The following is a 23536-nucleotide window of genomic DNA, read 5'->3' as shown; positions in this document are numbered from 1 at the left end:
GTGAATCTTTGGCTCTTAACATTTTCCCATAATCCAAACAATTTCCTAAAGCAAGTGAGGTAAAAAGACAAGCAGAGACGCTCAGGTAGAGATTTGTGTATTTCACTTTGTTCACTTGTTACACAAAAATAGGTGTACTCCTCAGTACAAGTGATGTTGCCGCCTTGATAACATAATTCTAGATAGTCTCTGTTTTGAACTTGTGAGAAGGCAGAGAAGGAATCCATCCACATTCAAAACCAAGAGATCCGTCGTTTTGATGTTGAGCCCTCGTTGAATATTGTCCTCCGATGTTTCATGAAAGTTACAGAAAATAACCCCCAAAAAATACCATTCCTGCCGGTGTCCTGTGAAAAGTTATGATGATGATGTTGTGTTCAATCAACGTCAAGCATACAGCATTCAGATTCTGCTTCATAAATAGATAATTTATCCAATATTCCATGGTAGCCTTTTCATGACCGCACTTCGAGGTCAAAGTTCACACCGTTTTGGGCATTATTGCTGAAGTTGGGATGCAACACAGCAGGCCTCAATGTGCACTTTAAACAAAACTTACGTGAATATGCCTCTCTGTGGTGCACCTGAAGTGCGTGTCCCTTCCGATGCTAATCTTTTATAGCGAGGGCCGTGGCTGCACATTACACAGCCCAAGTGTATCTCCTCCACACCCTCAAAAACCATAATTTCCTCCACTATTGCCATTAGTGTCGTCTGAATCATGTGTATCAGCCACGCAATGCTGCCACCGCTGCTGTCTCCCGGGCTAAGCATGTTTCCACTGTCCTTGTCGGCTGGCTCACAGGGCCTATCAACGACAGCTACGTGTGCGTCTGGCCTTGGATATCGGCATCCTTTCGATTCTCCTTCTCCTTTGTGTCATTTGGGTTGTTTAAACAAATGACTTGGCCTTCCTCATCCTTCTTCCTGTAATGGGAAACTGAACACAGAGAATAATAGGATTAGTGCAAGTCCAATGAGAGCTTTGCGTTTTTTACGAAAAGTAAATAATCATTTACATCTGAGGCGGAATAAACGTTTTGCTGTGACAGTTTATGACAAAAAGCAATTTTAATAAATCAATAATGTTACTGAATGAGCTTTCATGGTGCCTGAGGCCAAAATCAACCCTGGCGTGTGCCTGCTGTGAAATGACATGACCATGACAAACGAGTTGGAGGTTGAAGTTCCTGTATGAGGAGCAGGTCTGTACACTAGGCACGGAGTCACACCCTGTAAGGAATCCAGCAACACATCAGATAAGCGTCTCTAAGATGAGCTGACAACACATACGGTCATTGTTCACAAGCGCTTTTTGCATTTCTCTATTCTATCGTAAGGTGGCATTCCCATTGGTTATGCTGTTTAGATGATCCATGATACAGTCCATGAATAGAATGTAGAATTGATCACGCCTCTAGTTCACTTCCTCTTGAGAATATTCTTTCAAGCCTTCTCTACCTGTTTTTGTATTCTAGATAGTGAATGTCTGGAGCCATTTAAAAGACATATATATATATATATATATATATATATATATATATATATATGTGTGTGTATGATCTTCTGGGTTTTATCTTGCTGAACAGAAACAAGCCCTAGAAAGAACAGCCTGTCCAGCAGTTTCCATTTTCTATTTATACAATCTAAGAATATGTTTAGGGAAATGTGTAGTGCTGCAGATCATTCAGACTATGGACTTACACATTTGTCATATTCCTTCACCGGTCAGATATCCTCACTATTCAAATTCCTCAAAACTGAAGCTAACAGACATCTTTATATCAGCACATCACTAGTTTTACAGATATCTAAAGACTTCAGCCACCTTTTCACCCCAAAAGATACATTGATTTTGGCTGTGCGCTTTTATTAATCGAGAAGAAGAAAATAAAGTTGTAGTTTGGTGCTGCTTGTTTGATTTAATCAGAGGATCAGCTCAGATCGGCCTGCAGTCGTCCTGCTAGACGTGCTGTTTGTTCAACTCAACAAGAGCTCCATTTAAAGACCTGAATGCAGGCGGACGGTGGATTTGATATCCGGCCCTTGAAGAGCCCAGCGGGGAGATTTACCATAAGTCATTAGCGGACCGCCAGGTCATATTTCCAGCCTCCTCTGACCTTATCTCCTTGTAAAGGTATGATGTCTGGACTGGAGACACAGATGGAAGTGGGTTCTATGAGGATGAAGTACAGCCAGTGGCACGGCCAACTGATCTCAGAGCAGAAGCACAACAGATGGCATGGCTAAAAGCCCTCCAAAAGAAGGCTGCTGTGAGAAGGGCCCTGCTCTTAATGGCATCAAAACACACACACACACACACACACACACACACACACACACTGATGTGCTACTGCAGTGATTTAACTTATTAGGCTTGTGTTTTACTCTGGTGAGGGTGGGTGAGGGAGTCGGGATGCGGTCAGGGGAGGTGGCAAATTAAATACAAAGCTTGTCTATCATTGGGCGACTGATTTCTCTGCAGCCTGTACCTTTCAACAGATCAGCACCCTGTTTTGCACATGCCTTTTAGCCCTTTCTCATTCTTGGGAGTGACTTTGGTTTATAACACACAAGTTACTGCCCTAATGTACCCGTCATTGTGTTTTGCTTTTGCAAACACTTTGATTGCAAAATCATCCTGTGATTAGCAGAGCAGGAATGTAGCATGTTTCGAGAGTAGGCCATGTGCGGAAGGACAGTAGACCTAATTTAACTAACTGTTCTAGTAAACCTCAGCATAGGCCTATTATGTGCCAAAGCGCTTTTGACTTTCCAAAGACATTTCCATCTCATCTTGTGTGTTCTGCGGGATATTTGGTATTAGAAAGAGTCATGCATCACTACTTCCTGGTGGACAGTGGTGTTGCCACTGAATGGGTTTAAAATATTTATACATTCATTTTGAGTAAATGCCACTTGTGGTGCCCGTAATGGCTTACTTAGCACAGACTTTCAACTGTTTCCATTCTCAGAGAGTCTCTCCAGCACACACACTTCTCTCTCCCTCTTCTTTCCCTCAACTTGAATCTTTGAGGTTTTGAGTTAATCCAGCTCATATCATGTTTTATTTTATGCTGTATTATTATTGAAAACACATTTTATCAACTAGTGTTACTGTTCGTCATATGGTCGTAATATAGCATAATGTAATGTAGCTGTTCCTGTTAGAGTCTGTTCTGCTTATATCCCTTTGCTTGTGCACCAGCATCGTTACAGTACACCATAACAAGGCATCCCATGGTGGTACAGTGTGTTTATACTTGACTGCCCGCTGGCATGTTTATTGTCCTGTATTAGTGTCCCTCATAGTCTTGTTCCTTTTAGTGTCTGATGGTAATGTGCCAACCAAAGGAGAAGACAGACGTTCACACAGAGACCAGGAGAAATCAGTCCATCACCAGCGATCACAGGCACCACACAGCCTCTATTTGTTTCTTTGTTCCCGGAGACTACGACTTGGCTCATAAATCTGTTAGCACCAGGAAGAATGCCAAAGTCATAATAACCAAAACCAATTTTAATGCATTAGCTGATTCATGTACTAGCATTGCATACTATAGCACTACATACTGCTGCTGGGCAGAGAAACCTTTTGAAGGAAGTAAATCCATTGAATTAGTAATTTGGCCTGACTGCTCCTCTGTTTCCTTTAAGTTGGTGATTCAGCTCAGGATGCATTTCAGGAACTTAAGGGAAACACAAAGGAAACCATCTCTCTGTTCTTTATGAAGGCTGTGGTGGTTAGGGTATGTTTTTACCAACAGAATAATACAGAGACATACAGGAGGCCACCTCATCAGTGACAAAGCCTTTTTTACACAGAGAGCCATAATTGGATGGCAGAGGAAAGGAGATGTTTACGGCGGGGAACCTGGGGGAGTGCAATGCTGCTGATAAGGTGGCCGGATGAGACACTTTGCCACGCAGTGTTGCCATGAAAACAAAGCGCCTTTTGATATAGCGGAGGCCACTCTCTGTGGCTCTGTGCAGATCCCTGTTTGCCAAGGTTATCAAGCTCATCTCACCTCATTTTACAGATGATCTTCTGACCACCCTGGAAGTAGTGGTCAGCCTAATACTGCAATCTGGTGCATCTACCATCTAATTGGTTTATTTGTATCTGTTCAGGGAAATTAAATGAAAAAACTTTTTTCTGCTGCTGGCATTCTGTGAACTTCTCAACCACTGTAGAGTTCAGTAGGATTGTAGCAATTAGACCGGACTATAAGCAAAAGGTCCCTAACACACACAAAAACGAACACACAAACACATACAGGCACATGGAATACTGAACAATTCTGATGATGCACTATAGTTCAAAGCTCAATCACAATGAGTTAAGATACCAAACATACACTCGGCCATAGATGGTTTCCCAATAATAGCCATTGCTTGTAAAAAAAACTACTCTGGCCACTAAAATCATGACTGCACTAGGGGTCCAGGGCTGTCATTTTTCCTGAAGTGCTGATCTCTCCGTAACATTCTGCTCATCCCCCTCAAAGCGCTGCATTGCATGGCAGGGTAATCGTCTGGAGAACCTTCTGGACACCTTGTCTGAATGCCTTCATGTCTTTGCTACAGCGTAATTGATGGCCTTACATTCAAATAAATTGACAGCAGTCAGTGTTCAGTGGAGCATTGTGTGGTGTTCAACACCAAAGGAGCAAAGCAGAGACTACTTTGGACTGAACACCAGCTGGTTATTGGATTTCTCATCCTCAACAATCCCTTCATAATAGCAACAAGGTTGTTAATGCTCATAAACAGCAGTTGTGCAAATGGATTACATCCGGCCCAGAATTACAAACCGACACGTAAAAACCTGAGCTGTTCGCTTTACGGCAACTGAACAAACCCAGCCTCTCGCTGAACCCTGAGAGCATACACGCTGTCCTGTCCAACCAGCCTCGTTAACAGCTCCCCCCGGCAAGGCTTGGACCCCAGTGATAAAAACATTATCAGCTGCAAGACGTTTCTGCTTGGGTGTGGTGAGGCCCCCCTATGAGGCAAGAGCTTCATGTTCAGAATCCGGAGAAGTGTGTTTCTCAAAAATCTGTCCACTCACCCCAAAAGCACATTGCTGCATTTCAACATGACTTCATTCACTGTTAGGGTTGGGAGTTTCACAACATGTAGAATGAATATTGTATGTGTTATTTAATCCTTTTGTAATGCCAAGGAATCTATGGACATGTGTTAGTCATTTTAGAACAATCACCCCGAGGTTACAGAAAGAGAGAGAGGAGAGGGAGCTCCTAAAAAAGTGTTGACATTTCTAGTACAATAAAGTTAAAGGGCAAAAAAGGTCAGATGTCAGCAGAAACAACATGAAAATGCTTAAAATACAGTTTAGTCTCATGTCTGTACTTAACCTACCAGTCTGCCCTGGACAGATGCACAGAGGTCAACGTGTTCACAACTTAAATTATATATCAGAAATAAGGTATTAATTTAATCCTATATTCATGAATGTAGCAAAAAGGGTTAGTAGTAGTTAGTAGGAGTAGTCACCTACTCTCTGTGCATGTGGTTGCGCCCTTTTTCCACTGAGTTCCACTTTGAAACCTGATTGCTTGAAATCGTTTTGTTTAAAAAAAGAAAGAAAGCACCAATCTCTTTGAAGAGAGTTTGAGTAACCATTATCCTACTGACACTATATCGGGTTGGGACTAATTACACTGATTGTCATTGTTAACGCAGTCCCGCTCTGAGTGAACAAGTGTTTAGTTAATGATTGGTCGCAGGTTACATAACGCTGTACCTAAAGGAGGTCAGTCTCTGAGAGTCTGCTTATTCAGTCGGTCAGTAGAATTGTACATCTTATCTTAAATGTACACTGCATCAACTTCCCTGCACATATACCATTGTCTCTGAAAGTACCTCATAGGTTTGTGCTGTGGATTTTCAACACAGCAGCAAAATAATCCGCAACATCCTGTCATAAATAAGGGATATTTTAAGATGGTAGTCAGCCTTTTCATTTTGCATAAAAAAAAGGAATAGCTCTTAAAAAAATGGTTATGATTTGGTTAAAAAAGTACTTATATTTAGCACACACAAACACCAGAGGACATGCCAAATCACTACAGTAGAAAATGTTGATTTATATTGTTCAATATGATCACTGTAAATGTATCTTGCTGTTGCTCTTATTTTCTTGTCTAAATTCCTGACAAAATCTCTGAGCTTACTGGCCTCATAAAACCTGTTGTCGTGGATACAAACTTTTATGGTCAATAAATTCATCATTGAATAAGTTAATCGTAACATCTATATTATATATATTTTTTATGCTTTAACTGCTAATGCATGCGGTTGTATTATTCACTCAGGGAATGAGTCACGTCCTGAAATAACTTAAAATAAGCTTGGATATATCTAGGCCTTAAAGTCACTCCACACACTTCTCCAAGTATGCAACAATCAACTGCACTTCCACATTTCTGAGGCTTCTTTAAAAATATTGAATCAGGCTTTTATTCTGACATCAGATTGAATATTCTTATATCTTTAATTGTCACATATACTTTGAAACGTGCAAAGTAAATGAAGGACTGCGGTATTGTTTGTCCCTGCTGTACATGTAGATGGAGCAAACTTATTAATAGGAGCAAAATCCTGATGTACTTACTGTTTCAGATGTAATCATGTCAGCCAATTTTATCCTAATTATAGATGTTAACCAAGGGAGAAATCAAATTGCTTTACGGAAATGGAATTGGTTTAATCTCTTTAATCTGTATTAATTTGTGGATTATTCAACCAACATCCACAGGAAATTGGTTTTCCAAAAGGCGACATTCTCTTTTGCAATCAGGAAATTAAACTAAAATAATGCTGAAATAATGAGGCTTCAGACATCATTATTTTGTAAATCTGTGCGATGACCCAAATTTCTTTGTGTCAGAATAAAATAACATTGACATAGTCAAACAAGTTGAGTGCAGAAGGCGAACGTGTCAATGTCACACTTACAGTTCTGTTTCTGTTCTGGACTGGTCGCTGGACTGCCCACTGTTGTTGGAGTGCTGAAGCCCCGAGGAAGAAGCCTCACTTCTGTTGCTGCTCAGGCTCTCGTTCCTGTCTGTCACGGTAGCTTTAGTGAGAGCCCTCGCTGTGCCAGACTCACCCTGCCTGGGTACACAGCTGCAGAGAGTGCGCAGTTCTTTATAAAAAGCATTAAACCTCTGTGTGGTCAGCCAAGGGCATCCCAGCAGATTCTTAAAAACTGTGCGGAACTCGGGGCTCCGGCAGTAGATAATGGGGTTCAGGCCGGAGTTCACGTAGCCCAGCCAGTTTAACAGGCGGAACACCCACTCCGAGGGCACCTCCCTGTCAAAGACGTTGATGATGTTGGCTACGAAGAAGGGAAGCCAGCACAGGGTGAAGGTGCCCATGATGATGCCCAAGGTCTTCAGGGCTTTGTGTTCCTTGACCAGCATCAGTCGCGACGGCCTCCGCCTGCTGCCCTTCCTGCGTGCCACGCCGTTCCTGTTGCTGCCGCAGTTGCACGTGCCCAGCGGGCACACAGAAGGCAGGATGCTGGTGAGGTGCTGGCCGAGCTGTGAGGACGGGCAGTCGCCCTGGAAACGCTGGCGGTCCTTGTCGATCATCTGCACCTGCCGCGTGGCAATCAGGAACACCTTGGCGTAGACGAAGATCATGATGAACAGCGGCACGTAGAAGGACACCACGGAGGAGGTGATGGCGAAGGTGCGGTTGGTCACAAAGTCGCAGCACGCCGTGTTGTTGTAGCACTTGACCGCCTCGGGAAAGTCGTCGGCCCGCCAGTACTGGTTCATGATGGGTACAAAGGAGATGAGCGCAGACACGGCCCACACCAGGCAGACGATGAGCCGCGCCCGCAGCTTGTTAATCAACACCTTGTGCCGCAGCGGCCGAGTGATGGCAAGGTAGCGGTCCACAGCGATCACGCACAGCGTCTCGATGCTGGCCGTCACGCAAAGCACATCCAAGGACGTCCAAAGCTCGCAGAGGGTGTCGCCCAGCTTCCAGTCGCCTGTCACCACGATGGTGGCGCCCAGCGGCACAACCAGCACGCCCATGATGAGGTCGGCGCAGGCCAGCGACATGATGAAGATGTTGGTTATGGTCTGGAGCTGCGACGTGCGTGCGATGGCGATGATGACCAGCAGGTTGCCCACCACGATTGTGAGGATGATGAGCGCCAGGACAGGGTAGGTCCAGAAGTCGGCCGCCGGGTGGTAGGGCTCGGTCCTGTTGGGGCCCAGCAGGACCACGCCGGCGCTGCTGTGGTTGTTAATAAATGGGTCTGAGGTGGCGGCGTTGCTCATGTTGTTGTCGTAGTCCATGGTTACTCAGGGCCGTGCTGAGCGATGTTCAGCAGAGTCAAAGATACTTGGCTATACGTCCCATTCCAGAATTTGCATTATATTTCGCGGGGAGGGGAAATAATAATGCAAACTATTACAAAAATAAGGTATTCTTTCTGCTGAAATACTTTTTACCAGTGCCTCAAATGATTGAAGCCCTACTAGTGTACTCAGACCCCATCAGTACCTCATGTCTACCTTTTCCTTTAGCTTCCAGAGTAGCCAGCGAGGCGTGCGCGAGGATCCATTGAGGTCTGAGGAGGACATGCCTACTTGACAGATACATCCAAAAAGTCGAGAGTAGTTGTTGAACAAAATAAAGTGCAGTTTGAGTTTGTTTTTGAAATCCAAGAGAAAATGTAAAACAAAAGAAACATGGGGAGAGGAAAACAAATGTCAGGAAACTCCAGTGTTCAACAAGGTCCTCTGGGATTAAAGTAATGCCACAGCTGGAAACATGCTACACTGCCACTGCTGCAAGATCTACCAGTGTACCCAGGCTGTTACCCACTCCTTTCTCTCTCCTCCCTCTGTCCTTCTGTCTCTCGCTCACTCTTACCCACTCCCTCTCTCTCTGTCTCCCTCTCCCTCTCTATATCTCTCTCTCTCCTCCCTCTGTCCTCCTGTCTCTCGCTCACTCTTACCCACTCCCTCTCTATCTCTCTCTCTCTCTCTCTCTCTCTCTCTCTTTCTCTCTCTATGCCGCTCACGCGCCCTCTTTCTTGATCTCTCGATGTCTCTCACCAACTCACTCGATGTCTCTTAGCCACTCTCTCTCTCTCTCTCTCTCTCTCTCTCTCTCAATAAATGTCTCTCACCCAATCTCTCTCTGTCTCTTGCTCACTCTGACAGAGCTGTAGCCTACATGCTGGTCGTCTCAAGCTTGTGTACGCTCTAATCACACCCAGGCTAATGGGGAGGGGCTATGAAATGTGCTTGTGTGCTGAAGCCATACAGGGGAAAAAATACCCTAATACCGGCCCTCATGCAGACCTGCACACGCATTAGGCAGGCAGCACATAGGCATTACTGCCATGCCACTATTAAGCCCTTACTGTTCCCTTCTGTTGATGTTCTCGTCTTTCTGGGACCTCTCAATGCTTGAGCTATTAGTACACACACACACACACACACACACACACACACACACACACACAATAGAGTGCTAAGTGCATTTGGAATGCCGGTCTTCAGCTTGTTAAATTCACGTAACACTGATGAAGACATTTAATTGTATATCATTCTAGAACAATAATCACCAATGTACATTAGTGCTCAATAGTGTTACCTTTTAATTTAAATAATATAATAAAAAAATCTAAACATCGCAGGTCAAAAAATTTGAGTTAAGAGAAGTGTGTTTTTGTCACACAGTCAGTAAATAAACTAAAAAAAAGAAGAAATCCTATTTGTGCTTGCTGTTTTGTGTCCGGGCATAATTATTTTGTTATAAACATAGTGTGATAAGGCCTATATAACATCGTGATTCTGTAGACATTAGAGAACATCCACACTACGACACGACGTGACATAGGACTGTTTCCTCTGCCATGGCAGATCCATGTTTGCCTGCATCTCTCTCCTTTGTTTCCTGAACCACTAAATGACATTTTTAAAACAAATATAAAACTAATATATACTAATATATATATAATATAAACTAAAACAGCCGTATTGGGGACAAATCTAATTGTATTTCAAATGTACTTGTCGTTGTGTTAGTAATTTATTTAGTGCCCCTATCACCCCTATCGCTCTGAGAAACAGCCTTACGGATGGCTGAATGTTCAGAACAAAATGGATGACATTCCTTTTATTCTCAGGAGAAGTTGCAATATTTGAAGATAGTTTTGGCATTGAAATGTTTTTTGATGACAGTGAGAGAGAGAAATGTGCATTTTATTTGAATAATTATCGTCCCATGAATGTATATGATGTTTCGTAAGTCAGTTAAAGGGAAATGCCAAGATTACTGTTTATTGTTTGCCTGGCTTAACAAGATTACATATGAGTTGGTTGATTCCCAATTCATCATTGTGGCTCTAGAAGAGGGGGCTCATTGGGTTGGCATTGCTTCCGTAAGCCTCTTCTATTGCCTTGCAGATTAACAGCAGCCTAGCTTCTGTTCTTGAGGGAAATACACTTTAAGTTACTTTCCAAAGGTTTCTAATGTTTTCCAAATAGTCGCTTATTCAGAGTGAGTGCCATTAACAACACAATGACAGCGACCTAGAGACATGGGGTCTGCATCGCTAAAGACCTAAGGGCTCTAGCCTGCCCCCAAAGGTCCTAGATCCCAAGGTCACCTGCTAATTGCATCATTTCCTGTAGGGCTAAGACCCCCCATGTTTATCATTTTAGTAGTCTTTTGAAAATCTTCAACCTTTGCCTTTTACTTAATTGTTTCTGTTGTCAAGGTCAGAGATCACATGGCTGGCTTTACCTCACTCTCAATTTCTTATTTTTCAGGGCGTTATTAAATACATTTTCTTGTCATCTGATAGGATGTTTTGAAAGCCAGAACTTGGACTGGATGGCTAAAGAGGTCATTTGTGGACGTCAGACTGGAAATCAGACGGCAGCACGACCATATTGTGTGTAATCCATCCAACAGGTATGCAAACAGAAAACATTGACCCTGATCTATGTCCCTCGCTAGTGATACCTTCATGCACGGGCTCAGGACTACAGCTGTACCGTATAACGTTCACAGCACTAGCGTTGCAAAGCCATCAGTGTAATGGTCTTAATACACATAATACTCTGTCAGGGAAATGTTTCTGTCAGCGTTACATTTTCCCTGCGCCCTTGTGGAGCAAACTGACTCTCAGGAGAACAACTTCAGAGCACGACTATTCGTCATGTGAAGATCTACCGCTCCGTAGAGCAGGGCAGGCTTTTTGTCATCGCCGCCACCGCAGAAACCTTTTCTTTCTCTGAACTAGTGCTCGGCTATGCGGGGTCCCCCCTCTCCAGACTTCAGCCTTCAGCCTGGGTCTCAGGTAGACACCTGGGTTTTGTAAGCTCCCTCCTATAATTCATTGTGCAATCTGTCTCTGGCCAAAGACAACAAGCCAATGTCAGGAGGAGTTCACATGGCCCTTCGCCGTCTTAGCGTCAATCCAGCCGACCAAGGTTATAAATCTTACCGGTGCTGTGAAACACAGAGCAGACTGGGTAAGCTTGAGTCACGATTCTAGACCTGTTTCTGTGCAATGATGTAAAAGGAGGCATCTTGAGTTCTAGTGTGTAGTTTTTTACTCCAAGGTGCTTTATCTTCAAATCATATCTATATGAACACTGGTATTCGGTCTCTTTCACTGGCTTTGCGGTTTCTTAGCAAATTACGGCATAATACAAAAATAAAACCCATAGAAAGCATTCACCTTTCTCACTTGTATTCTTAGTGTGATTTTGGGATCACTGTGACTTTTCAGGGTTTTCTCAGGGTTACAAAATCACTCTTGTAAGCTTGATGGTGCACAGGAAACCCGCCATTTGGTGTAGATGATAATCTACACGGGAGATGGCTACCAACAGTGCTCTGACATGTCAGAATACTTAACTTGCAGCATTGGAAAAACATTGTGCGCCTATATATAGATATGTATTTGTATTTAAATAATGCTGCATTTTCAAGTTTTGCAGATGATACTGTATAAGTGTGGAATGTAGAACAGACAGAATATGCTCTCTGTGGAGGACAGAGAGTCTAACACAAGGCAACACATGATTGAGTATCCCACCAAAGTGAAAAGTAGCTTAGCAGGGAATGGTGTTTTTATATATGGAGGTTGCATAGCTTGCAGAGCATTAGGTCCGGGGACAGTTCTAATGCTGTATGAGATTACGCAGGCGGCTAAGTCCCGGCTAAGAGGAGGGTGTTTTCTGAGACCAAGTGGTTTAGTATTCAACAAGCATCACCTTGTAGGGGGGGGAAATCACTCTCATTACCATTTGAGTGGAGCCACATGCTGGGGCTTGCAGTACCGTTACGCCCAAGATCTAAGCCACGCCAAGGGACCGAGCTGGTGCCTGCACCCACCCTGGGTCTCTGAGACTCTGGCTGAGGCGCTGAGGGTCAAGGTGCCATCCAATCACAACAGAGGGTGCAAACCAAAAAATGAACACATTGCACATTGTTTTTGTTTCATGTTAACTCCTGGTGTAACGGCCCCAGGATCATTGAAATTGAAGATGCCTTTATTGCAGCTAAACATCCATTTTTTCAGTCACTTTGCTTTAAGACCACTTATCCAAGTTAAGTGGATCCAATTATTTTTCTTAACTATGGTTTGAATTGGCTTCCATTCCCTCACCTGAGATCTGGATTTGAATCAGTTTTTAGCTTTGGAAATCAGGTATTTCATCTTTGCTTTGGTAATCGTTTGCCTGCATGTGCACTGAAAGATTTACCTCCTGCTTATATAATGATGAAGGAAAAAGAAAGATAACAATATTGCTACGATAACAATTTCACTTTTATGATGGATAAAACTTCTAACGACAGCAGTTACCTTAAGACCAGTAAGAAGAAAGTTCAGTCTCCTCTTCCACAAATCCTGGTATACTAGCCAAGCAATGCCTTCTATGATTATGATGTCCAAGAAACACACCGGCTGTTTCTGTTTGGCTGACAACTGGATGTAACCAAGGACCCAATTTGGCTTCTCTGATCCCCTATCACGTCTTCTATTGGGATTATTACTGACATCAAAGAAACCTGAGCCCTCCTCCCGTCCAACCGTAAAGCATCTTAATGGGCTGTATTAATAGAGATAGAAGCCGCAGAGACATGCAAGATAAAGAAATAGAGAAATCTGCAATCATAGTTTTCAAAGAACTGTCTTCCACAGTCGAGCCACACATGTCGGTCGACGCTGGCTCCAGATCTTTAAGAGACTCTCTGGCTCTCTCCTCTTCCAGATCAGTGTCACATGGAGCAAGGTGGTTGTGGGAGGTGGGGGGGCGGGGGTCTGGCGGCAACAGCCAGAGAGAGAAGGAGAGCGGGAGCTGAACAGAGTGGACAGCTTGCAGCTTTGGCTTGTCATTCGGCCCCCAGGGACGGGTCATTAGAGCCGTTGTCAGCATCACACCGGCCTTTTTCTGTAAACGGGACTGGCATAATATTCATCTTTATATTCCCTCTGTATCACCATGGCACCCACACAGATGATCTTAGCACGTCGCTTGAGGTCAGGGCAGAGGATCGGAGACGACGTCGAGAAACGTTCACGATGGCTACGATCAGTGGTAGAATGAGCAGCTGCAGCTACAGGGTTAGCTCAGGGAAGCGAACAGAGACATAAGTGGGGATCCTTCGCAGAACACATTAGCAAAACAGGAGCATGGTGATGTTGGAGAGAGGCTCACAAGTTGTTGAGTTATAACAGTAATTACAACTTACTGGCATGTTCGCGTTATTTTCTTGGAAATGTGCCTCAGGAGGTCATTTCTTCCATTTAGTAATTAAAAGAAGGATTAACAACCGCATCAATCAATGTTAGTTATGCTTTGCACAAAATGTGCATACACACACACTTCTATTGCAAGCATAAAGAAAATTGCAGATTAGTTATTGTTTACAACTCCAAGACTAGTTTGGACAGATTCTATGCACAACTATGAACAACAAAGATTGTGAGGTTTAAGATGGCAAGATATCAGTAGTGTGAGGAATCATTTATTTAGCGATCCAATCGTGTCTCCCCAGAGAGAGAGAGAGTCACCCTTTCAGCCGTCACAACGTGACATTGGCGTGTGTCCTTTGATAATCAAGTAGGAGGTCGCTGATGGTTACCATAGCAATTTTTGTAAGACCTTGTTTATAGTCAGAAAATAGACAAAGTCTGACATTAATTCTAAGAAATGATTATAGGAGATCTGAAAGATATTAAAGGTCCCATGACATGCCACCAGGTGTGGTGTGATTAGCCGTTACAAGCCGTTTTGGAAATCTTATGACATCACAGGTTGGCGTGTCCACCTAGATGTGTGACGGATAGATAAGCAACATTTGCTACAATCCACTTGGTAGGCTGGTAGACTGATCTATCCAGCACACATCTAGGTGGACACGCCCACCTGTGATGTCATATGGGGCAGATTTCCAAAACAGCTTGTAACGGCTAATCACACCTGGTGGCATTTCATGGGACCTTTAACCCACACAAGTATACAGATTCACTTTTTCACGGATCGCTCCAAACAATTTTTATTCCTTTTTAGCACAAAACACTGTTGACTGACAATGGACCTTTTCCGGTGTTGTGAGAAGGTTAACAGTGACTCACTGTGTGTATGTGTGAGCACAGTCCATTGGATGAAACCACTTGTGGAGATCAAAGTAGCACTAAACTGTTGCTGTGAACCATCACCTGCATCTGATTGGTTTTTAAATATGTAGATTCAAGTCTGAGATAGTTATCTAAATATACAAAAGGACATGGGATTACATACCCTGTAGTAGCTGAAAGTTTGGGCTTTAGCTCAGCAGAATATGTATTTTATTAATCATGATGTACAACATGCTTATATTCCTACCTGAAGGGACTCTTATAATTTAGGGGAATATTATATTTATATGGATTTCTATTTCTTTTTGATTTGACGGTTTGACCTCTTGGTTAATCTCTTTGCCACCAACACCAAAATGATTACGCACACATGTTCATTTTGAGCTGGTTTAAAATCAAGAAGACAAACAGCCTATCTTTGTTGCATTCGTCCCCAAACTTCTGACCCTCGCCTGAACCCCGCTCTCCTAATCTGAGAACATGTGTGCAGCATTCCTTCATATCTGTAAATCTCACACACATACACACACACACACACACACACACACACACACACACACACACACACACATACACACACACACACACATACACACACACACACACATACAGCAACACACTAATAGAAAAGTACACTTTAGCACGGATGCAAACTCTCAGGGGCCGACAGTGTCAAAAGAAGTGATGAGAAACGTTTCCCATTGGTGTTTGAATGCCATTCATGGAGACACAAAGCCAAGCACATTCAGGAAGGAACTTCTATGGAAATGCCAAAGACAGATTGCAGAGTAGAGGACGCCAATAACATCGACCTGGCTCTCCCTCATCTCATCAGAGAGAGAGAGAAACCGAGAGAGAGACATAATGATAAAGAGATGATTATCTCTCTCTCTCACGCTCAGCACTCTGGCTCTGGCTGGATCGGACGGGCACGGTCTGTCCCTACTTGCCATGGATGGGGACGGGTTTATCAACTCACTTCAGGGGATGGTTGTAATAATTGCCTATCTCTACATTGTCAAGCTCATTATGACAGATAAGGTGACCCTGAATGAGTGGCTGGGGGCCAAAGCGAAGAGCCCTGTATCTCCGACTGTCTATTGGTTCATTATCAGCGCTGCCAGACTTTCACACCCCAGCAGCATCGCTGCATCGCTCATGATTATAACGACAACTGAAACACGCCCGTCCTTGCTGCCCGACCACGGTGCACACTGATCTGAAATTGGCTTGAGCAACCGGTTGATCGAGAAATCAATAAATGGCAAACAACCAAGCAATCGATCAGTGCCATCGCAAAATAATCATGTGACAGGATCATTTTGGAGAGAAATGTATGAGGTGTATGAGGTAAGAAGCCCACGGTTCACTATTCAATATTCTAGCAACTAGTGACTGATCCGGAATCTCTTGTTGTATTGAAGGGAATCTTCTTCTGCAGAATTGGCCGCTTTATCTCCAGAGAGGTTCTTGCCGGTCCTCTGTGTACATTTGATCCCATTTAACTTTCACCATAACCCTTTAAGGCTGCTGCTTTTCCGGAGCTCCAAAGCAATTTCCCTTTATCCACAACCCTCCAGTGTTCCACCAAAGTGCCCTCGATTGATTGTGTTTTCTAGGCATACCTTGTTGTTTCTCATTTATCGTACAATATTATCTCTTAGTTGTAGTCTCTCATACTCGTTAACCTCCACATGACCTCAAAACCCGTTAAACCCCGGAATTTATTTCAGAATGCAGCAAAAATGTGCTGATTTGGAGATAAAGCTTTAAAACAAATTCAAACATCCTATTAACATGACTCCCATCCTAAGAGACGTGATAAGAGTGTGTGGTAACACGCTTACATTGTGGATATTACTTATTACTTACTCATTTTGTATTTCTTGATAATTCTCTCTCTCTGTCTCTCTATCTCTCTCTCTCTCTCTCTCTCTCTCTCTCTCTCTCTCTCTCTCTCCCTCTCACTCCCTCTCTCTCTCGGGGGACTGAAGGCTGAATGCCAGTCAGTCCCTCCACTGACTGGCCGATCCCCGGAGACTCGGGAGATAACGAGAGGAGGAATGGGGCTGCAGAGACCGGCAGGAATCTGCCATCTTTTGTTCCTAAATACTTCTGCAGCACGCAAGTCCCTTGACACGTTCACCTCAGCCTCGGCTGCTCGCCGCCAGGGAGATCAGGGTAGCAATAAAAACACGACGGCCACGCTCAACCTCGCCCCCGCTTGCAAGAATCCGGCCCGGCCAGTTTACGCTCTGAGATAAAAACCCGGGCAGACAGAGGCATCAAAAGTCTAAAGTAAAGAATGCAGGACAATGGTCTGAAGCTGAAATAGCTGGGTGGGTGGGGAGACGGCAGAGTCACAAGGACAGAGAGATAGGGGAACTGGGGGACAGGGGAGAAGTTACAGAGATGGCTTGTACACATGAGTGGACGAGGAGAGATAGCATCGCGGCAGCCAGCTTCCCTCCCTGGAACATGCTCCCTCTGCTAATGGTTATAGGCAGGCGGCGAGCTCCAACCTGTTCTCCTGACTTCAGAAATAGAAACAGACCGGTGCCTGTGTTTTTGTTTTTCCTTTTCTGCAATGCATGCGGGTGGCCCTCCTGAACCCGAGTGCAAATAGAAAAATGTTGGACAGTGCTCCGGATAAACCCTTGTCATTATGTGGAAAATAAGAGTCTTAACACAACACGCTGTCCCTCCACGGACATAACGACGCTCCCGACTTGTCCTCAAAGTAATGGGCAAAAATAAAATGATGCTGTGATTTCCTGAAAATTGCATAAAGAGAGGCGGGGAACCACTTACTGTGTAATAGCTTTCCTGTTGCCATGGGGAGGAAGGACACATTCAGCACTCACCGGTTCAGTGTTTATACTCGTTTCACTCGAAGTCAAAGTCTTTTCATTGGCGAAACAAAAGTGATTTATTATATTAATGGCTACATTTTTATCCATTGTCAGTTGGACCCAAACACTGGCCAAGACTAGATATCGGTAAGCTATAGGGTTACCCTGTGTGGATGCATGTCTGGTGCAAGTGGCAGTAGCACAGAGTCCTAATAGAATTACAAGTCACTGAGACTTTGATTCCCCTTCCAATTACCACCATTATCAGCCGCAGACTAATAACAATGCAATCTGGTGGCTGTGATTACCTCATCGTGTTCGCTCTGTTACTGTTCAAGCGCTCACAAATACATCAGCTGTTGGCGCGGTCGATGTCGGCCAAGGCAGTGATTGCAATCTGATCATCCGTAATAAGCCCCTGCACAGGCCATTGATATCTCACAGCAATCCAGAGCAACTCGATACACCAGCCACATTCATCCCTAAATATGGAGTATTATTACACTGTGTTTGTAAATCTGTCTGTCTGCCTGTAATCATGAAATCACAGAAAGACACAAAGACCCCCCCCCCCCCCCCCCCCCCCCCCCAACACACACACACACATATTAGAAAAAGCTTTGACAGAGGTCTGGGGTCTTGGCCCCTTTATCCATGAGCTTTCTACTGCAGACCGCATCTCTCTGTCTTCCCTGGGTCTGACAGGCCGAGATCTGACTGGGCCTGGGTCTGACAGGCCCTGGGTCTCGCCCAGTGGCAGGGAAAGAATGGGTCCCTTATGGCCCTAAAACCTAGCTCAAGACGCTAAATAGTGGAGCCGGACTAAATTAGCTATTTACTGATGTGAGGATGGGATAGAGCGACGGGTGGGGTCCGGGATGGGGGGATGGGGGTCCACCGGTACCAAGACTTCCTGTGAATCGCATGCTTATCATGCAAGTCAACTGCGCTAGCATAGGAAAACTAAATAGCTAACTAACTTTTCTTTGTGTTTAAAGAATATTGCTTTCATTAAAAGTTACTAATTTACAAGGAAACCTGATATGTTTGTGCCTTCGGCTGTTTCCCATTCCTGTGATGTGGGCCTTGTCCTGTTTCCCTATCCTTGCTGTTGTTATTGGTTCCTTTGCATGCCATGCGTGAATTGTTTTGGTTGCACAATCGGCCTTCAGGAAACAGACCTGGAGGCACAACACATTTACCGCCATGCTGTAGACCAAATGCTCTTAGCCAAGAATAGACTGGTCCGCTCACCCCAAGGTGAGTTATGTGTTGTGTTGAATGAAGCTTTCTCTATCGCTCTACGTTACCGTCTGCTCAAAGAAGCAGCTTTTACACGCATTTAGATGGCTACATGCATTTTTTGATGTGATGTGCACTATATTTGCCCTCAGCTGTTGTTATTAGTGCCAGCAATAAAGAGACACCTCAAAGCCAACGGTTAGTAATGACAACCGCTGCATCTGAGCAATGTGATCATTGTGTTTGTGTGTCTGGTTGTGTGTGTGTGGGTGAGATTGTGTGTATTTGTGTGTGTGTGTGTGTGTGTTTGTGTGTGTGCACGAAATCAGACAAAGTTAAAACAGTTTTGGACCAGAAGTGAGCTTGGAGCTGTCGGCTGCGGGTGTTTGTGTCTGAGGGATCAGGACTGCATCTAGCTATCGGTCCTTAGCGGTGGGACTCGCCCGCAGAACCCTTCCCTACGAGGGACAGTCCTGCAGTGAATTGAACAAGCTTCAGCTGTCTCATTACCCATTGTCCAGGAGCCACTTAGCCTTAATAGGCCACCACACACACACACACACACGCATACACACACATACACACACATACACACACACAAACACACACACACACACACCCAGAATACACACGCGTACACACACACACACACACTATACACACACCCAAACACACACCCAAACCCAGAATACACACGCATACACACATACATAAACACACACACACACGCACACATACTCACACACACACAAATACATACATACACACACCCACACCCACGCGTACACACACACACATACACACTTAGACACACGCACGCACATACACACACACACACACACACACACACACACACACACACACACACACACACACATGCATACACACACATACACACACACATACACACACACAAACACACACACAAACACACCCAGAATACACACGCGTACACACACACACACTATACACACACCCAAACACACACACAAACCGAGAATACACACGCATACACACATACATAAACACACACACACACGCACACATACTCACACAGACACAAATACATACATACACACACCCACACACACGCGTACACACACACATACACACATAGACACACGCACGCACACACATACACACACACACACACACACACACACACACACACACATCACACATGCATACAAACACATACACACACATACACACACACAAACACACACACACACACCCAGAATACACACGCGTACACACACACACACACTATACACACACCCAAACACACACACAAACCCAGAATACACACGCATACACACATACATAAACACACACATACACGCACACACTCACACACACACAAATACATACATACACACACCCACACCCACGCGTACACACACACACATACACACATAGACACACGCTCGCACACACATACACACACACACACACACACACACACACACACACACACACACACACACACATACATATATATTACACACATACTTACACATATCCGAGCATACATATTTACACATACACTCGCACACGACTGCCTACAAACACACACACACACACACACATGCACACACACATATATAAATATATATATATAAAACAAACAAGCACAATATACGTACACATACATTATTCACCTATATCTTGTGTTCTGGTGAGAGGGTGCGCTGTGACTTTTCTTTGCGATTTCTTACATACAGAATTTGTCTCAGCCAAATAAGACAAAACGCTTCTCTATCAAAATCAAACCTTGCAATCAAAACCAAACAATCCTTTTTCAAAATTGCATTTTGCAATGAAAAACACATTCAGGGATGTAGCACAGAACTCTGGGACCTATAAAACAGCAATCTCTGTGGGCCCCCATCCTCTCTTGATCCATGTGTCTCGCGCATCTTAAAAAAAAAGAACAACAATTGGGCAAACAATTGCACACATACACCTTGTCTCACATTCTCAGTAACATCAGGAGTTGGAGAGGGAACTTCATGATGTGGTATTTTATTTATTTTCAAGGTATTTTATTTATTTGATTGATATAATGTGATATGACATGACCCTGATTTCTCTTTCTTTCTCTGGAAAGACCTGACTAACGTGGTGTAAATTACCGCTCCAGCATCAGCAGTCACTCCACTCGCGATCAGCTGCATTTCTGTTTTGGGGAATCTTAACGCCAGGGTGGACTAAACCATTTTGAGTATTCTGTAAGGGGTTGAGTCACTCAAATGTTTTATTCAGCAAATTCAAAACTTGAATTGGCAACTTAAGACTTTAATAAAACATTGATTTGTAACCCAGGCTTTTTGAGGGCCATTGGTGCCCCGGGTACCCAGTCCCACTTTCCCTCCCAGTACGATGCCCCTGCACACATGCACCAGTTGAACAATTCTTTCACAGCAGCAACAACACACTGATAGCCTGGGAACCAGACGAATCTGTGACCTTATGTATTATTTGCTCTGGCCCATGCGCCTGGCCACCCTCCTGAACAGACTCCAGATTCCAGCAGACCTGCTCCGAGTTCAGACAATCGAGGCTTGTATGTCCATCCAATTGACCTGTCGCTAAGTCATGCTCCCCGTCATTACCATGACGAACTCAGACAAACAAACCAGACTAGATAACAAAAACATATGGAAAAATGTCAGCTGACAGCCTAAGAAAAGCAGGTTTTGGAGAAATTTTGGGCGAAAAAGGATTTAATTTCTCCCAGGATCAATCAAAGGGACTACATTACGCTATGGAGGGGTATATTCAAAACTTTAAAATACATACAGAAGGTAACAAGCTTAAATTCAGTTGGTATTCTGGCATGCCGCACAGTCTGATCCACATTACATACTTTTTCTTGTCCTGTTGTGGCTTGGGAAAAGGGTGAAATATACCCCATTCTGCAGCCTCACGGGATACCGACTGTCCGTGTTACATGTACCCCAAGCACATTGTTTGATGTTTGTTTTTTTTACACAAACAAGATAAATCCACCATTAAATTGTTATATTAAGCCTCCTCCCGGTTGTTTTCAATGGAGTTGTCCGAGCTGGTGTCCGAGTATAGTTGAGGCTGGAATGTCATTGGCTCATCTGCGATATAAGGGCGGAGCTTAGCGACAGGTCAATTAATTACAGAGGCATTTTCTTTTGCACGCCTTGGAAATCAAAAGGAATTGAAGGTTCCAGATCAATACGCATTGTGAGCTGGTCTGATGATGCCAGGCTGACTTACACAAAACACTGCAGTCTTTGGGTCAGAGACCTTCAGTCAAATCGACCAGCTACAGGCAAGCCCGGCCCCAACAGACCCCCTGTGATGATCGGCTCTTGTACTGAATGGAGACGGAGGCTGATGTTTGGCACCAATTTAACCGTCAATATATGACGGTTGCCAGGATCTGTTTGAGGATGAACAGATGTTGACCTCTTGGTTGTCTGGCCATTCTGTAGCAAATACAAATGCATGTGATGTCATTAGTTTGATTATTTTTCATATACTGTACTGTACTGTTGCCGGTGCAACATCAAAACTGTATCACATGTACTTGACAGCCCTATACCCATTGGTTCACTGAGAAGTACAGACTTACAATGATTCTCGATCATTTAAAAACATTTCCCGAAACTATTGCTCAAATTTCATACTCTTCACACAAAACACAGCAACAGTTGAAGGTCAAGTTCAGGATTTTTCAACCTGGACCCCCATTCCGTTAAAAAAATCAGTCTAAAAGACTAATGCAGAAACAAGTAGTAAGCGTCGTCCAGTAGTGAGCGAGAACGTTGCAGCCGTGCTGTGATGTAATCCTTTGGACAATCACGCCCCAGCAATGTAGGTCCTTTAAAAGTGCTTGTGTCAGCCCTTGCCGGCCCAGATTATATTTCATCATTATGTAAAGGATCCCTACAGAGACACAAAGCTTGTTTCTTTACCTTTCACTAGATCACGGTCTGTTAGTTGGTGTGTCAAACCAATCCTTACTCAATGGTGCAGAGGTTTTAATGCTTTGGTCCAAACATTCATTTTCAGTGGGGAAGCAATCGGCAGAGACTCGTACGAGATGAACAAAGCTGAACCTAACTAATACAAAGTGTGTTGGTTGAACAGTCTGTCAAAGGCCATTTTGTCTCTGAATTTATACTTATCCTGCAGAAGCTCACGCAAATCTAGATCTAATGGGTTTGATTGGTTCTTTTATCTCTGAGAAGCCTCAGCAAACATTCTCCTTCTGGCTTGTTTTTCTCAGCTATTTGGAAATTAAACTAAAAGGAAACGTCCTCAAACAACTAGAAAGCAAAGTAAATAAAGGGGATCTTTGGAAGCTTCCTCTTAGGTTCCATTCACATGAAAGTGTTTTTCTTTTATCCTTTTTTTGGATGCTCCTCTTTCCCAATCACTGTGTTCCAAGTGTCTCCTTGAATTGGATTCTTCCTTCATCTCTCAGAGGAGAGGTTGGCCCCTCAGTAACCTTTGGCCAGGCCAGAGCCACGGAGATGGCAGAGGGTGTGTGACTGAAGAGCTCTGACTGAGTGTTAAGCTGGGTTTAACACTCAGTCAGAGCAAAAGGATACCGCTTCCCAGCACTGGAAATGTGTCCCAAAGTCAACATCTTGATATAGCGGCTGGCATGAAGGGGGTTAAGCTCCTGATCATGGGATGAGGACAACCACGGCAGTCTTCATTATGTGTGGAATGGGCAGATTAATATAAACCATAATAATTGAAATGATATTTAAGTGGACTCGGGTAAAAAGTAGCCTGTGTT

General features: G+C 44.0%; 1 protein-coding gene across 1 annotated transcript; it reads right to left on the bottom strand.

Annotated features, from left to right (window-relative positions):
* Window positions 1-81: 81 nt before the first annotated feature.
* Window positions 82-9157, bottom strand: adrb3a (adrenoceptor beta 3a). The gene is made up of 2 exons (XM_079738924.1): window positions 6982-9157; window positions 82-940 (listed from the first exon to the last, which is right to left on the bottom strand). Exons 1-2 carry the CDS (start codon window positions 8337-8339, stop codon window positions 916-918), a joined length of 1383 nt encoding a protein of 460 aa, XP_079595050.1. The 5' UTR covers window positions 8340-9157; the 3' UTR covers window positions 82-915.
* Between the last annotated feature and the right edge of the window lie 14379 nt (window positions 9158-23536).

Source organism: Pollachius pollachius (genome assembly GCF_949987615.1).
Source record: "Pollachius pollachius genome assembly, chromosome: 1".
NCBI classification, from domain to species: domain Eukaryota; kingdom Metazoa; phylum Chordata; class Actinopteri; order Gadiformes; family Gadidae; genus Pollachius; species Pollachius pollachius.
Note: the sequence above shows the minus strand (reverse complement) of the source record. Positions and strands in the feature narration are given on the sequence as shown.

Bases quoted from the DNA above. Each gene is read 5' to 3' on its own strand.
- adrb3a (XM_079738924.1), bottom strand. From the start codon at position 8,339: ATGGACTACGACAACAACATGAGCAACGCCGCCACCTCAGACCCATTT. The intron at 941-6,981 runs GTAAGTGTGACA...CTCTGTGTTCAG, and splicing joins TCCAGAACAGAAACAGAACT to TTTCCCATTACAGGAAGAAG.